The sequence below is a fragment of the Phodopus roborovskii genome, unplaced genomic scaffold, assembly GCF_943737965.1.
Source record: "Phodopus roborovskii unplaced genomic scaffold, PHOROB, whole genome shotgun sequence".
Classification (NCBI taxonomy): Eukaryota; Metazoa; Chordata; class Mammalia; order Rodentia; family Cricetidae; genus Phodopus; species Phodopus roborovskii.
This window is the reverse complement of record NW_026126549.1, coordinates 20,189,180-20,206,718: the sequence shown is the minus strand read 5'-3', so window position 1 is coordinate 20,206,718 and position 17,539 is coordinate 20,189,180. Positions and strand designations below refer to the sequence as shown.

At 49.1% G+C, this 17,539-nt stretch overlaps 1 protein-coding gene across 1 annotated transcript; it reads right to left on the bottom strand.

The window, feature by feature from the left end:
- Nucleotides 1–501: 501 nt before the first annotated feature.
- Arsi (arylsulfatase family member I) lies at nt 502–7,026 on the bottom strand. Its single transcript, XM_051200889.1, has 2 exons — nt 6,372–7,026; nt 502–2,721 (listed from the first exon to the last, which is right to left on the bottom strand). Exons 1-2 carry the CDS (start codon nt 6,680–6,682, stop codon nt 1,314–1,316), a joined length of 1,719 nt encoding a protein of 572 aa, XP_051056846.1. The 5' UTR covers nt 6,683–7,026; the 3' UTR covers nt 502–1,313.
- Between the last annotated feature and the right edge of the window lie 10,513 nt (nt 7,027–17,539).

Genomic DNA, 17,539 nt, shown 5'->3' with positions numbered 1-17,539 from the left:
GCAGTCCTGCAACCAGCACCCAAACCCCTACAGCACCGCACTCACCCCACCCCACCCCACCTATCCTGCTCATCCACAAGCTGACGAGTCCTAACAGGCCTCCTTTGCCAGGGACAAAAATAACTATTTTCAAAATTCACAGCAGGGCCTTCGCCTACACACACTGCGCCGACTGGAACCTGAAGGGAGATATGCAGAACGCAGTGTGCGGATGGAGCCGTGTTATGCAGCAATCAAGCTTTACAAACACCACCCCCTCCTCACCACTACTGAGCCTGTGTCCCCCAGATGCAAATGTGCACAGTGGTGCCCAGAACAACCAGAAGTAAAGACTCTTGGCTCATCCACTGTAGGCAGAGAAACACTGTAGCTGAGAGGGTCAGGGGTTTGCCTGTAGCCCACAGTGAAGCCACGGCAGGACTCCCTTCCCACCCTCCTTCCTGTTCCCTCTGCTAACAGTGAGCTCTCACAGGGTCCCCAGGACACACGTGCACACACACATAGACCAGCATCTCTTGCTGGTGGGTAATGGCACTTTAATCAAGTTCACAGGCTCCTACAACCATTAGCTTGGCCAGTTTTCTACAGCAGTGTGAGGTAGGCCGAGCCAGGGCTAGCATTTCCCTACCCTTTTGCAAGTAGGGAAGTCAAGGCCCTGGGGGAAGGACTGTGCCCAAGGGCAAAGGAGATGATTGGTTCAAAGACTCTATTCACAGCTGTCGTCCTCCCTCCCTCCCCCTCTCCTATGCAACTGTTCAGGGCCCAGGCAGGTTCCCCTGGATGCTGGAGGAGACAAAAAGAAATGTGTTTCACTAGGCTCCTACATCTTGGGGGTCCAGGGATGTAAAGATTCTCACACCCTATATTATCTGTTCTCGTTGAATCCCTCTGACAAAGCAGCCATGCCCCAGCTGATGTACAAGAGCACCACAGAGACCTGGAAAGAAGGCCATGGACTCATGTCATCTGGAAGGTGACAAGGTCAGCAAAGTCTGCCATGGCCTCAGTCACAGGTGTACACTGGAGTCATACAGGCACCAGAGCTCATTTTAGAGTTGAGGAGACCGAGGCAGAAGCTGCTGGAGGTAACCTGAGGTCACAGGACACACACAATGGGAGAGCGGCAGGATAGGGGCCCAGGCATCCCAGCCTGCTTGGTGCCCTCCCACAAGCCCCACACCAGTCAGCTAAGGGCTTCTGTGTTCTCCCTCCACATGCCTGCAGATGAGACTTAACCTTGGTCTTCTCCCTGAGAGACACAGCAATGGGACAGTATCTGAGTGGGAGCTGAGATTCCCTGCCACCCCCAGCCATCAGATCTGGTGGGACATCAGCCTGGTGTTGAGTTTACGGAAAAAAGATCGAAGCTTGCAAATCTTGCATTTCTTCTTGCGGCGGCCCCTGGAGAAACTTCGAGCCCTGCCTTCCTCCTCCTCTTCTTCCTCTTCTTCCTCGTCGGTGGCCCAGGGCCCCCAAGCACCCCCATTAAAGTCAGGATGGGCCCGAGGGTTCGCAGCTGGGTAACGGACAGGGATGGCAGTCCGGTTGTAATCAGCAAGACGAGCCAGCAGTGTGCGGACTACATCAGGTCGCTGGCCAGCCAGGTCCTCTCGCTCGTAAGGGTCAGCACTGATGTTAAAGAGCCACACAGCCTGGCGGATGCTGGCCATCCGCTCCAGGTTCCACCAGCTGCCAGGGAAGGAGGCCAGTGTCTGTGGTGGGATCCAGTCCCCATAGCCTGGGTCTCCTGTGAGCAGCTTCCACTCTCCCACCCGGATAGCAGCCTGGACTGCTGTGTTCCAGATGCCAAAGCCACCCTCCAAGGAGCCATGCCGGGCATGGTTGTAGAGTGGGTCGATGTTGTGTAGGATCTCAGTGCGTGGTGAGGCTCGGCCCTCGCTAATGGCTGGCCACACATCGTAGCCATCCAGTCCATCAGCTGCCGATGTAGTACCACCGGCAAGACCCACCAATGTTGGGTACCAGTCTGTGATATGCACCAGGGCCCGACTGGTCCGTCTCTTTTTCTTGAGCAAGGGGCTGTGGACGAAACCCAGGCCCCTCACACCACCTTCCCAGTAAGTGCCCTTGCGTCCTCGAAGGGGCCAGTTGCTACCTCCTGAGAAAGTCTGGCCACCATTGTCACTGGAGAAGATAATGACACTGTTGTTATAGAAACCATAGCGCTTGAGGGCCCAGGTAATATTGCGAACAGCTTCATCCATGCAGGTCACCATGGCTGCATACTTGCGCCTAGCTACATTGCCCATTGTGCGATAGCGGTACAGGTACTCTCGAGGTGACTGTAGGGGTGTGTGTACTGCCTGGAAGGCCACGTAGAGAAACAGGGGCTTCTGAGGGCTGTGGCTGGCAAGGATGTGGCTGGCACGCTGAGCATAGAGCATGGTGGAATACTGGCCGCTGAGGCCCCAAGCTACACTTTCACCCTCATGCAGGTCGAAACCACAAACCCCTGGGCCATCACAGTTGTCATAGGTGTAGTAGTCCACATTGCCTGTGAGGGAGCCCAAGAAGGTGTCAAAGCCTCTGCGGGTAGGCAAGCACTCCTTCCTGTAGAAGCCCAGATGCCATTTGCCCACCATATGGGTGGAGTATCCTGCTTCCTGTAGCTTCTGGGGCAGCGTCACCTGGTCCAGGGGCAGACAGTTGGGCTGCCGTGGGCGGATGATAGAGTGTTGCAATCCTGTGTGGATCTGGTACCTGGGGGTAGAGGATGGGCACATGGGAAACACAAGTGAGCTAGAGACCACTGTTCCCAATAACCAACCCCCAGTAGCAACCTGAGATGGCCCTTGGACTGGTGCCACCAACACGAACGGTAACAAAAGCACCAGATACTGCCAAAGGGCTAAGCACTTATAAAAATTATCTCAAATCTTCACATCAATGTGAAGCTTATTGATGAGATGGAATAACAGCAGCTCAGCACAGGTAAGCTGCTACCTAGGACTACACAGCCAGGAAGTTAGTGCATTACACGTTGACCCGGGCTTGTTAACGACAGCAGGAAGGGCTAATACCAAGTTCTTGCTGTGTGTTTCAGCTTCATGCTCCTTTTGAATCGTGCTCAACAACTCCTCACCACAAACTAGGAAGGACACATTATTATTCCCATTTCCCAAATAAGAAAACTAAAGCTCGATGATTCACATGACTAGTATGAAGAGTAGGCTGGGTATCCTAGCAGAGAGAGGCTCCAGACCCGAGTCCCTGAGCTCTAAGCTGTAAACTTAGAACAGAGCCTGGGTACACCAAGTCCTAGTCTCCCAGGCAAATCCTTACTCCTTGGAAGCCACCACATTATTACTCCCTCTGTACCTCCTTAAAACCCAAAGAATGAGTTACTCTTTGTCTTGGTCCTCTTCCTCCCCCACACCAGGGACTTGGTGCACATCTTCAGTGTCTACTTTGTCCTAGGACTACAATTGTATATGCTCTTGAGTACAATGACATAGAATAGGGTTGTCTTTGTATTCCTAGCATCCCAGTGATACTTAAAGCTCACTTGTTTACTTAGGGATGGATGGATGGATGGATAAGTAAATGAATGTATAAATTCAGACAGTATGGGAGCCAGAAGTGAACTAAGTCCTCTTCTAAGTTTTTCATCTGCTTAAAAACAACAATGACAACAACAGGGGCTGGAGAGATGGCTCAGTGGTTAAGAGCACTGGCTACTCTTCCAAAGGATCCAGGTTCAATTCCCAGCACCCCCAAAGGGCAGCTCACAAATGTCTGTAACTCCAAGATATGACATCCTCACACAGGCATACACCAATGCACATAAAGTAAAAATAATTTTCTTTTTTTAAAAAAATAAAGCAATAACAAAAGTCAGAGGAAGGAAGAGGCTTTGCTCAGGGTCACTCAGTAGTCAGGGGCAGCACTGAGACTTGAACAGGAGTCCATGCTTGAGCAGCAGTGTTTTCAAGCAAAGTAGACTGCCCACCCTCCTCACATGTGGGACCAGTTGATGTTTACAAGTGTGAGTGGCTGGGATAGGAAATCCCTAAGAAGTGCTCTATACCCAGGCTTTATGAGACCAGCTCCCCCCCCCCCCCAACCTGTGCCTGCTGTGAGCCCAAGCCCTTCTACCCAGGCCAAGATGCAGCAGTACATGCCTAGCAGAGCCCTGGGTTTCCTTTATCCATTCATATCACATCTTCCAATGCTCTGTTCAGAGACCCATGTGATTGATGTGCTTAAGGTATCTTAAAAGTCACGAGTAAATCAGCCAACTGTAATGTGGCAGGGAATTAGAATCCCATACCTTTCCTTACTCCTAGGCTGCTGAGTTAGCCAAAGTCTGAGTACTTGGTATCTGACCCCAGTTTTTCCTTATCTTAGGGCCATTCTTAAAACTTTGTGTCACTATCTCATTTAATTCTCCCCCACTGTGTGTATTTTGTGGTGTGTGTGCACGTGTATGTGTGGTATGTGGGATGTGTGTGTGTTGTGTGTGTGTTGTATGTGTATGTGTGGTGTAGGTGGGTATGTGTGTATATGTTTGTGCTGTGTGTGTGATGTGCATGCATGCACACATCAAATCAGAGGAGAACTTTCCAGACTCAGCTCTTTCCACAGTGGGTCCCAGGAATCGAACTCAGGTCACCAGGCTTACACAGCAAGCACTTGTACCTGCTGAGACATCTCACCAACCTAAACCTTTGTTGTAAAATATGTATGGACGGAAGATTATCACAATCCCCAATCTACAAATAATGAAACCGAACCCCCCCCCCAGAGTACCATGTGACCCAAAGACAGCTGGCAGACAGACAGAACTGTTTTTAAACCCAGGTCTACCCTCATGCTCAAAATCTCTGTATGATACAGCTTCTCTAGGCCTCAGGCAAACTGAGAAACCATTGGGTTTGATGGGAGAAGCATTCTAGAGTAGAGACTCCCAGCTGAGTGTCTCTGCATAAGGATGGGGTGCCTGAAGCCCTGGTTTGTAATGTGGTGGGCCAGCTAAGCCTTGCCAAAGTCCATTTGTCAGTGAGTAACATGAGAGTCTTTGGCTCTCTCCAGGTCCACAGAACAGGACTGGCTGCAGAAGCTATGGAGTAAGCATCTGTCAGATGGAGGCAGCTGCTGAGTGCCCAGGGTGGAGGGCAGACAACGGCTGGCTCTGTAATGCTCTGTTAACTTCACCAATAAGAGCCTGGAGCACTGCCCTGGCTGCCCATTCAGCTGCTTACCAAAGTCATGTTGCTCTGGGGAGAGAAACACAACGGCAGAACTCAGAAAGCAGATTTTCCTCCCTCTTCGGGGGGTTAGTCCCTGTCCCGTGCCAGGGTCTGCCACCACTACCAAGCCACACGTGCAACACAAACCTCCCCCTCTCCCTCTTCCTGCTCTTCACAGTTCCTGGGATACAGATGGAGAGAGGAAACACGCTGCCATTTGATTTCCAGCTCCGTGACACCAGCCTAGCATCTGACCTCACAACCCTCTTTCTCTCTCTTTAACAAGACCCTGAAGTTGGACAAAGGCACCAACCTGGCCTCTCCCTGATTCTATGCCTCATTGTCTCACCCAGGAAACTGGGAGAGATGGGCTCCCACCCTGAGATCTCAGTAGGGATCCCAAAGCATGCCATGGCTTCCTTCCAAGGAGAACTAGCTTCAGCCCCGTCCAAGGATTTTCTCCTAAGTGAAGGGAGTTTGCCTTCCACAACCTCCTCCGGTTCCCAGCTCTTTTACTCCTGTAATCTCCACCCCCAGTAGGGAACAGCAACACTCCTGGGGTCTCTCCAGACAACTTGGGAGGATTCTTCCAATGAAAAACTTGGAAACTTGGAAAAATGATGCAAGCAGCCTCAGGCTAAGGTCTCATTTCACTAGTTCCATGGTTTTCTCCCCTTGGATCCATCAACGACATGGGACCAGAATCTTTCCAGTGATAAAGACATTTATTGAGAGTCAGGAAGGTTACGTATAATCCATTCACCTCTCACCCTTCCTTCTCAAGATAGAAACTGTCCTTCACTCCATTTTATGGAGAAGGAAACTGAAAGTGACTTTCCAACTGGCTCCACATCTGTCAATATACACAGAATTCAAAATAAGAGTGAAAGATTCCTCTGATGAAGAAAGGAACAGACGTGTGGAACGTGAGTGTCCTAGAGCAGCAGGGTAGGTCACAAGCATTGAATATGAGGGTTGGGAAACTGTGGCCCAAAGAAGGCGAAGGTTTTACCGATGATCTAACGGTTGTCACAGGGGAAGTTAGCCCATAACACTTGCTTCTGGGGTCCCAGCACAGGGTTGTTCTGCAGGTCTGTAACCTACCAACCTGGTGCGTTGGGCATTTGGATACCTAGTCCAGCGGGTCTGAGCCATACCTACCTGCCAGTGAGGAGCTGGCTCCGAGAAGGTGTACATATGGGCTGGATGTAATAATTCTCCAGCTTGACACCCTCAGCTGCCAGCCGGTCCAGCGTTGGGGTCTCGATATCTGAGCCGTGGTAGCCGACGTCGTGGTACCCTTGGTCGTCGGTGAGGATGAAGATAATGTGAGGAGGTTGCGATGGAGCTGCCGAAGTCTGATCGCTGGCTTCGGCAGGCCCATCAGCCACGAGGCCCGGCTTGGCCCAATCCCAGGACAGGTAGCCTAAACTGAGCAGGCTGACCAGGGAGAATCCAGAGAGGGCATGCATCGCGACACCGAACCGGGCGCGCGAGGCTCCCAGGGCCTCAGAGCCTCCTGCACCAAGGGCACACCGCTGGCCCGTCCGCCCTCCTGGATGCAGTTAGAGCCCCCCGGAGGTCTGGTCCGGGACCCGCGGAGGAACAGCAGGGCGCCTCGGGAAGGTCAGGCCCGCGCCGAGCCACCTCCCGCAGCCTCTGCTCCCTCTCCGCCTGCTCAGTCCGGCCAGCCCGAGTCGTGGAGTGGCGGCGTCCCAAAAGTGCTCTCCACCATCCCGGGACTCTTCGCTGCCTTTTTACCCTCTGATCCCTCCCGCCTCTTAATTTCTCCCGCTTCTGCTTTTTCTTTCTCCTCCCTCCCCGACCCCCAATTCCCCCTAGCTGTGCTTCTGACCCCACCCGGAGTCCCCGCAAAGCAGTGCTCCCCGCAGGGAGGTGGGCAGGACCCCACAGGAGAAGGGGGAGGGAGACACCGGCTGGGCGGGCCTGGGAAGGGACACAGCCCAAGGGAGGGTGAAAAAGTTGTAACATCTGCCGGGCTGAGCCCCAGGTGAAGGGGTGGGACTCTGAAAAGGGCCCCGCCCCCGGGCAGGGAGCCCAGGCCCGGTCGGCTGCCAGCTCTAAGGCCTGCTCCTGGCCAGGACTAGCCAGAGAAGGGAGGGGGGATTGCTTGGAATTCAGTGGAACAATTCCGGAATGGTCCGGCCAGACATTCCTTGATCATGGAGTCTTAGCCTATGAAAGCCAGCTCTAGAAGAGCCGTGTTTGTTTTCCAAGCCAACTAGGTCATTTCTAGAGATGGAGAGACCAAGGTCCTGAGATGACAAGGAGCTAACTATGCTAAATCACAGAACAAGGTACTGCTTGAGTGGCAGCTCCCTTCTGACTCTGCCAGCTCCCTTCCCCTTCACTTTTCGCCTTCCTTACACCCCTTCTTAGGGTACTGGGTGGTCACAGGGTACTTGGTAGGGTGCATGCCCTGGTTTAGATGGCAGAGGTGTTGTATAAATCTTATATCCGCGGGCTTCTGCCATGTACAGTAGGGTCTCACCCCTGCCTGTTTCATGAGTGAATGCAATGAGTGAATGGGCAAATGGGCTTTCGGGATCACCTAGGCCAGCTCCTCTCTGAGAAGATATATTGGCAGAGTCAACCCAAGGGTTATGGTGAGACAGGGGTAGCTGCTCCAATTGTTAAGTGTTTGCAACTGATTTCAGTACTGTTTAGGCCACAAGGAATCTAGCTGAGCACCAAGGGCCCATTTGCAACTTTGGCTTGTGAGAGGCCACAGTGAAACCACTGAACTGGACCTCTTCATGGATGCAAAGAAAAAAGGTTTATTGTGAATATGAAACTACTGAGTGCCTGTCTTTCAGGATGTAGGAAAATAATAGCCAGAGACAATTGAAGGAGTCGGGAGCTGCCATGGCTATGGGGTGGGGGTCGGGGCAGAGAAGGTAGCAGACTGGTGATGGCCAGGGTTATCTCAGGGGCAGAGAGAAGCCAAGTTTTATTTGTTATAAAGGAAACCTGGAGGGGGGGGTGTAGACTGTAGCAGCCCGGGAATTCAAATAGTGGGGGAGGAGTGGGGGGAGGTAAGAAGAGCCAGGAACTGGCTTGTGGACCGGAAGAGTCCCATAACTTTGATATTGGTGACAGTATGTGTTACTGGGGAGGAAAGGAGCCTGGAGGTTAGCATTAGTTTTGATACATACTGCAGGCACATGCCAATAGGGAACCAGATACCCGGTTGGACACAGGAAGGGGAAATAGGGAAGCGGCTCTTCCTGGCCGACAGAAACCCATTTCACAGCTTTCTGAGGAATGCTGAGAGTAGGCGTTGGTCTCCTCCAGCAATCCTTCCAGTTTCCCTGACAGCACCCAGCCTGAGCTAACCGCAGACTGTCATTTTGGACACTGTCCTTTAAGGGGATCGGGACCCTGATGTGGCTCTGCATAAGTTTCCATTTTTATTAAGCTGTATTTATTTATTTATTTATTTATTATTTAGTTAGTTAGTTAGTTCTCTATGTGTATTATATGGGTTGGTTGCAGACTGCCAGGACAGAAGACAACTTGTGGGAGTCAAACTCAGGTCATCAGGCTTGTGGCTTGGTGGCAAGTGCCTTTACCTGCTTAGCCATCTTGATGGCTTTTAGGCAGCATCTCTACTCCTAGGACATCAGCTGTTTAACATGGACTCTTTCCCTCTATTGTGTGACTATTATTTGATCTTCTTGAGGGCCAGGATCTTAGGAACAAAGACTCCCAGGTATCCCTTCCCTCCTAACACCTTTTCCCTGCCAAGATTCCTCCTCTCTTACTGAAAACCACTGTGTATGGAAGGAAACCAGACCTCCAAAATAGCAGCCCAATTTGAATCTGCATTTGGAAATGAGGGCTGCGTGGGGCCAGTGCTCCTGTTTGCTCCAAGCCCCATATTTAGGGTGACCAGATTTATCAAAAGGGAAAGCAGCCTGTTGTTCTGGCAAAAGAAATGTTGAGGATGGACAGGAAAAGCACAGCCTCCTGAAGGGAGGGTTGCTAAAATGGTGCTTCCGGGGGCTTCAGTAAGGTTGTCCTGGGTGACAAGGTGAAGCCGACAAGTCATTAGAGGTCACAGAGACCTGGGCTTTGCAGTCTCTACATTTGTCCCAGACCACTGGCCAAGGTGGCCTTCCCCCATGCTCATACATAAAGAAGAGGTGGCAAGGTGAACAGGCTGTAGTTTTAGTCTGCCCCCCAAAAAACGGTCTAAGAGAATAGGATCACAGACTGCATATCTCCACGGGGCTGTCATGTACAGACGATACTTTAGAGGACAAAATTGTGGCTCCAACATCATACTGTTTAGGTTCAAATCCTTCCACTTACTTGGAGCCTGGCCTCAACAAGTTATTTGATTTTCCTCCCTATCAACCTCTCTATCTGTGAAATGGGATAATCACACAAATGAGATGCACTGCCATATTCTGTGTAGTGTCCCTCTCAGAGTCGGCATTCAGTGTCTGTGGATGGTTAATTGTTCTGCTCTGTACGTCTGAGAACTGACTCTTGTGGGTTAAAGTCACTCAGACACAGACTCCAGGCCAATTTAAGGGATTACTTTTATAAGCACACTCCGGCAGCTTGCTTAACAAACGTACATCAGCAACGGATGGATGACCAGCCGGTGGAACACTTCTGGGGCCCAACTCTTGTTTCCCAATATTCATATTTCTTTTAATCCCTAAAACCAGAGTGGAAACCTAGAATGTGTCTCAGAAGTCATCGTTCCCCATCAAAGCTCTAGGGAAATAAATGCAGACCCAAGGCTCCTTCTTAAATACCATTACTAAGCTGCCAGGCCAGAACATTTGGTGCAGCAGTTTCCAAAAGCTCAGAGGCCACAGGGTGGAAATAAACACACAGTGTAGTAGAGATCCAGGTCACATGGCTTTCAAGATGAGCAGGTTATCTTTTATGTCTTTCCCAGGGTACTTGCCCTCTTTCCTGGGATGAAGTCCACCATTGCTCCCCCGCCACACACACACACACACACACAGAGAGAGAGAGAGAGAGAGAGAGAGAGAGAGAGAGAGAGAGAGAGAGAAAGAGAGAGAGAGAGAGGGAGAGAGAATATTAAGGTATTCAGTGTTACTCTCTGAGTGATTAATTTAGACTTTTCACGTTCATTTTTGTTGTTATTGTTTGGTTTTTTTGAGACAGAATTTCTCTGTGTAACAGCTCTAGCTATCCTGGAACTCACTTTGTAGACCAGGCTGGCCTCGAACTCAGAGATCCATCTGCCTCTGCCTCCATATTGTGGAATCAAAGGTGTGTGCCACTGCCACCAGGCCAGACTTTGCACATTCTGATGCCTCCAGACCTACCTGCTTCCTAGGTGACTGCCATCGTGGATGCCCACCTCACTCAAGTAATGGCTGCTTCCCATTCACATAAGTGTGTTCTTATCCCTTATCCCCACAAGACATCCACATCAAAACACTGCAAGAAACTTAACATCTTCCCACGAAATGCAGATCAGACATGGCAGGGGTGTAACTCTGTTACTTCCTAGCTGTCAGAGATTTCATTTCCACCCATGAAGTTAGACTCAGAAAAAAGTGAGTTCCCCATTCCCAGATCTAAGCAAGAAAGGAGTAAGAGGCCCACCTGTCTAGAAGTGAGATTCCTGAGCCAAAAAGGAAAGCAATATGAAAGGACTTTGAAAGGTCCTTCCAACTTAGAAGTGTCATTATTCTAGTCATTTGTCTCCAAGGCATCTTCTTAGGGCAGGAAGATAGTAAAGTGAAAAACAGAATGAGTCTATTTTGTGACTCTGTCGTCGCTGTATCTGTGCTCGTGTGAGTGTGTGTACACATGTACATACACAGCATGCATGCATGGGAGCAGATAGATATATATGTATATTTAGTCAGCTTTGAGCTAAAATGATCTTATTTTATATGTAGCTAGATCAATCCTTCTGGTTATAGTCCTTGGCAAAGACCCTATACTGATTATGCATGCTGACATTGTCTCATTGAAGGGCATTTGAAAGGCTGGACTATATCAGAGACTTACAAGATTTACAGCAGGCCTCTGACAATCAGAAGTATCGCAGAGTTCAATCCCTTGCCTAGGAAGGGAGCCTCTCAAGCCTTCCTCACTCTAAGCCTCTGCCCCTTAATTTGTATACGATTCTTGCAAGGATATCATTTTATTCCCAGTCCATGAGTGTCATACACAGCTTGGAGGACATACGTAAATGTGGCTGGAGGTGATTGCCTATTTTACAGTAACATAGGCACACAGAAAAGCATTAGAAATTCACGAATAAACAAAATCAGACAAGTGAGTTCCAAAAGCCTGGGAATTTGGGAGCATCGTGGTGCTATAGCAAGGAGCCATATAACAGACCCAGGGGCTTCACCCAAGTCATCTCCCAGCATGGGGGACGTGAGACTGTAAGAAAGTCAGGAAATGCCTCACCGTGCGTGCGTGCGTGCATGCGCGCATGCGTGTGTCCTCAAAGGTCAGTGTTATTCCTTGGGACACTATCCACCATGTTCTTTGGAGCAGCTAGGCTGGCTGACCAGTGAGCCTCAGGGATCCTTCTAGCTCTGCCTCCTAGCAGGTCACAAGTGCATCACCATGCCCAGCTTTTAAACATGGGTCCCAGAGATTCAATTCAGATCCTCATGCTTGCATGGCAAGAACTCTTACCAAAGAAGCCATCTCTCCGACCTCTGGTCTGTTGTTTTAAGGTTTTTATCCAGAATGGTTAGTATGAAAGTGCACAGTGGAAATTCCTTTTCAGTTGCAGGACATCCTCCCTGCAGATGTGGGCTCTGAAGACAGTCAAGTCCTCCAAGTGTCCTGTGGCCACCGAGGAGCTGCACCATTGTGACACTGGAAGTTATTCGCAGCAAGCCAGTGTGTGTGCCCATCCCAGTCATGGACCTTCTTCCTGTTCTTTGTAGCTTCCACACAGCTGCCTGCATCCCAAAGGTGTCACTCTGGTCACACACCTCTCCAGAGCTGCAAACAATGCATGGTTTCCTGGGTATAAGATGCTGCACCCCACTTCTGATGCCCTCTGACAGCCTAGCCATGATCTCCTGACCAGCTGCTCCTTCTGGAGAAAGACCCTCCAAAGAGGAAATGCCCCAGATTTTCTCAGCCACTTGGTTTAGGGATTGTTCTTAGCCAGACTGCCCATGCAATCCAGGAGGACAGAGGTAATTACAATACTTAATGACCATTAGAAAGATGCGGGATGATTTAAGAATGCTGGCTGTGCCATGGATAGAGTGGTGAGGCACCTGGTAAGTGCCTCTCAGAAAGTCCTGGAGAGGTAGACGTGTGTGTGTGTGTGGGGGGGGTCACTGTCCCCAGAAGGCAGCCCCACAAGGGGACCTGGTGCTTATTAAGTGTTACTTGGCAGTGTAGCTCATGGGAGTAAGGGGGATTCTTCCTCCCCTATATGGAGATACCCATTAGCATTTCTGAAGGAATTCACATATTTTCTTGATCTTTGCTGCCTACCTTCAGAGTGGTCTCCCCAAATCCAGAGTCGGGTCTTAATGGTCAGGATTCCTGTATGGAACATCTGTCTAAGCCAGGAACAGCAAGAGCCCCAGCTACTTAGCCCCTGTCGTTAACCCTTCGTGGAGCCCAGCCCCAGGCATTTCAATGGCCCCTTTCTCTGGTATTCAATGAAACACTCTTCAGAGCCAGTTATTGAGAGCAAGAGCTTGCTGCACAATGGGTGCCCTGTGCTCACAGCCACTGCCCAATCTGTTTTCCCAACCTGACTGTGGCCTCACCTCTCCACACGCACCCCACCCTCCACCCACCGACCCCAACCCCACCCAGAGGCCAGCTCAAAGGGAGGCCACATGAAAGGACTTGTTCTCTGGGCTCTTAGAAGTTCCCGCCAGGGCCTCTGCCAGCTTCGGAAGGAAAACCTAAAGGGACTCAGGCCTCCCTCCAGCCTATCCATCCGGGGGTCTGCCCTCTTTGATGTCTGGAAGCCACCATCCTCAATGGTCAGCCAAAGTTTTCTTCTGTGTGAGCATGCCCATGCACACGTGTGCGTGCGCGCGCGCGCACACACACACACACACACACACACACACACACACACATTCTTTCAAAGAAAAAGGTAAAATCCCAGAGAAGCAGAGTGGGATTATCAAGACAAATTGAAGGCTTCCCCAAGAAAGAGGTTGACAGACTATCCTCTAGACCCCCCAGTCTCCAACCTGTCCCATTTCCCCAACCTGAGAGCATCACGGTTTCAGAGAAGTAAAAAAGAATGTCAGACTGGGAAGATGCCTCGGTCTATAAAGCATGAGGACCTGAGCTCATTAGATGATAACCCGTTTAAAAAAATAAAAATTTAAAATAGTTTTAAAAAATAAAAACTGGCATGCTAGCACACACCTGTGGTCTCAGTGATGGCAAGGTAGAGATGGGAGGATCTCTGGGTCTCCCCAGCCAGCGAAGCTGAATTGTCAAGCTCCAGGTTCTCAGTGAGAGAAGCTGTCTCAAAAAATAGGGTAGAAAGTAGTTGAGCAAAATATCTGACGTTGACCACTGCAGAGACCTGTGTGTATAAGCGCGCGTGCACACACACACACACACTCACACACACACACACACACAGAGAGAGAGAGAGAGAGAGAGAGAGAGAGAATACTAAGGTATTGCATTGCCAAGATCCCATTACTTTCCTCCTCTGAAATTTTCAATGGGCCAATAGTGAATGTGCCTATAGTACCTATAGTGAATGATCAAGGCTGGTATTCAATACAAGCCATGTCCCTTCTGTAGAAGAGTTCTTAGGCGCATGGGAGGCAAATGGGTTCCAGCACTGTCTTTGTTTTAATCATCATTGTCTACTTTACTTGAAACAGTCTGTTAGCACAAACTATAAGGAGGTTCTGCAAGAGGCAGGGACCTCTGATTTCATACCAGAAGCAATAGTGTCAGCTGGGGAGACAGCTCAGTCAGTAAAACCATTGTCCTGCAAGCGCTGGATCCGGAGCTTGATCTACAGAACCCGTGTTTTTGTTTTGTTTTGTAAAAAAAAAAAAAAAAAGTCAGGCATAGTGGTACTTGCTTAAAAATCCCAGCACCAGAGAAGCAGAAACAAGTGCATTCCTGGGGCCAGGCGGTCTACTTAGTAGGTTCTAGGCCAGTGAGTGGGCCTATCAAGAGTACATACAAACATACACACACAAAGGATAGTGCCTGAGAACATAGCCTGAGGCTGTCTTCTGACCTCCATATGCATGGGTACACACATGTAGGGGTGCACACATGTACAAATATAAACATGCATTTGCAAGCATCCAACACAGATTTTAAACTCTCACACAGACATGTATACACATACTCACAAAGCAACAGTAATTTAATAGCTCACATTTATTGAATATCTGTGTCCCAGGCACTAAATATCTACGTGACTCTTTATAAATCAACTATCTCACTTAATTCTCACACAGTCCTATGAACTATCCCACAGAAGAACAAACCAAGAAACACAGAAAAGATAGGCAATTTACCCAAACTCAAACAGCTAGATGGTGTCAATGCTAGGATTTGAACCTAGGCATCACTCAACCCCAGTGCCTGCTTTATTAAAGTTCTCACAGTGCCTTCCTGTTGCCAGGCCTATCAACCCGAGGTTGCACTTACACTGTCCCCTCTTTGTGTGAAGGATGACAAACCTTCTGGAACAATGGAGATCTTAGGAAAGGAAGACTGAGTGGGTCTGGGGCTGACTGATGCAGGCCCAGGGAAGCTTACTTTGCTCAATGATATCCATGGTGAGCAGTTACTCACTCATGATCCTGTCCTTAACAGTCTTTCCCTGAGTTCTTGTGGCCTGCTAGGGTTCCTGCAGTATGTCATTAAGGAGACAGAGGCTTTTTCTTGTTGACTTTCCCAGGCCCAGGTGTCAGCCCTGCCTCCCTGTTAAAGACTCACACCCTCAGGGCAGCAATCTTGCCCAGTTTGTCTTCTAAGGGACACTGCAACCCAGACTCCCCACTACCCCCTTCCTGGCCTTGGCTAGACAGCTAGAAGCCAGGGATGCTCACTAATGGCAGGGATGAAGCATGCCTCTGTTCCCATGGTAACTGCTGCTCTCAACTTAGTCAATCACTTTTGAAGATCCTGCTGGTGTGAAAGTTATTTTGCATAGAAAGACTGAACCCTTATCCAAGAACTCTTTAGATCAGTCTAGGTGCCCCCCTACACACACACACACACACACACACACACACACACACACACACACACACACTTTAAACTTTAAAGCTCAATTCAAATGCCTCCTCTTCCATGAGAGCCTTCTAAGCCCTCCCGGCCTTCCCTTTCCACACCCCCTGGGGCCTGTTTATGGTTCTACAGATCAGAGCAAGCCTGTTTCACAGTTAGTTATATGTCTCCTTCCAAGCCCCTGGTGAGCCCATAGTAGGTGCTAAACAAACATTTGTTTGAATTTATTTGAATTTCCCTTTCAGGGTTTTAAAAAAAATTACTATTATTAACAGCACAGGCCGTTACTAATAATCCCTTATGCCTGTAAAATTATTTACAGTTTATATATAGCTTCATGCTTGAGGGCACTGCTTTCAACGCCAGCTCCACCCTTCCTGGCCCTGTGACAGTGTTCAAGCCTTGTAACCTCTCCCAGACTGCCTTTTATCAGCAGGATGGATGGCTGTGCCATTGAAAATAAAGATATCAAGGGTCTGCCTCACAATGCCTCCATGTGCACTGACACTGTGACTCTTGTTCTCCCTAGGACCTCACAGTTGCTCCTAGAAGGAAGCAAGGGTAGACTGAATTTTATTAGTGCTCCAAGCATCAGTTAAACACAGGAAGACCAAGGTTAGGAAGGTTTGCTCAGTCCTTCAGACTTTTGTCCAGCAGTAAGTATGCTACAGTAAGTATGCTAGACCTGTTGTCTATTACAGCCATTTCCCTTTTCCTGGTGATAACTGCTCCAAGCTCCTCCACTGGTGGTCAACTCTAGGAGCAGGCTTGGACCATCAGAGTATCATTGTCCTAGCCCCAATGACTAATTCAAGACTGGTAGTTTAAAAAGAAAAATCCAAAAATTTGCCCAAAGAGACTCAATTCTGGGTTTTCGTTTAAATGTGTGTGTGTGTGTGTGTGTGTTTTTTTTTTTTAAAGTGATTGGTTTACTCATTTGTGTGGTGCTGGGAAATGAACCCAAGGTGTGGGGCAAGTGTTCTACTGCTGGGTTTCATCCTAGTCCCCTTTTTACTTCTTATTTTGGGATAGGGTCTGGATAAGTAGCCTTAAAGCTGAGGCATTTCTCCGCTGGTGGTAGAACCAATGTTCTCAGGGATTCCAATGTAGACTGAAGACTGCAGCTCTCTAGGAACTCTCTGGGACTCCAGGCCCAGAGTGGGACTGCTGAGACATCTACTCTCCTGGAGTGAACAAACAATCCTTGAAGGCCTTTGTCAAGAGACATGGTTGGAAAATAAATCCCATATATAATCACTTCCTTTAGGACCTTGACTAATATACTCATGTATGCTTAAGTCTTGATTCTTATTTCTCAGCACTTTTTAAGTTTTATTTTTTTTTATTCAGTTTCATTCCATGTGTGTTTGGGTTTTGCCTGCATGTATGTTTGTGGGAAGGTGTCAGATCCTCTGGAATTGGAGTTAGAGACCATTATGAGACCCATTATGTGGGTGGTGGGAATTGAACCTGGGTCCTCTGGAAGAGAAGCCAGTACTCTTAACCACTGAGCCAGCTCTCCCACCCTCTCAGGACTCTTGATACCCAATAAGATGACTTTTATATTGTATAGCAACACAAAGGTGCTAGCTCTAAGAGTGTTACTCAATGCTGAGTAATAGAAGTGATCTTACAGGGAGCTCACCAGAGATGACCACTCAGACACAGGGTTGGGATTAAAGAGTGTGTCAGCTGCCTCCCCCATCCCTTGTGCCCCAAACACTTGAGTGTAGTCCCAGCCTCTTAAAGACTTAAAATAAAGTGGTGGCAGTGTGTGCTTTTAATCCCAGCATTTGGGAGGCAGAGGCAGGAGGACCTTTGAGTTCATGGCCAGCCTGATCTACAGAGTAAGTTCCAGGACAGCCAGGACTGTTACAAAGAGAACTCTGTTTCAAAAAAAAAAAAACATTAAAAAAATAAAGACTTTCAATTGGCTATACACTGTGTCTGAATGGTCACCTATGGTGGTCTACCCATAACGTTTGGAGGTCCCACCAAGATCCCAGAGACTGGGCCCAAACATTACTGGTAGCCCATCAGAGATGACCATTCAAACAGTGTATAGCCAACTGAAAGTCTTTATTCCAGCTGGG

Coding starts and splice junctions, on each gene's coding strand:
- Arsi (XM_051200889.1), bottom strand. CDS start 6,682: ATGCATGCCCTCTCTGGATTCTCCCTGGTCAGCCTGCTCAGTTTAGGC. Junction 2,722..6,371: donor AGCCAGCTCCTCACTGGCAG/GTAGGTATGGCT, acceptor CTCTACCCCCAG/GTACCAGATCCACACAGGAT.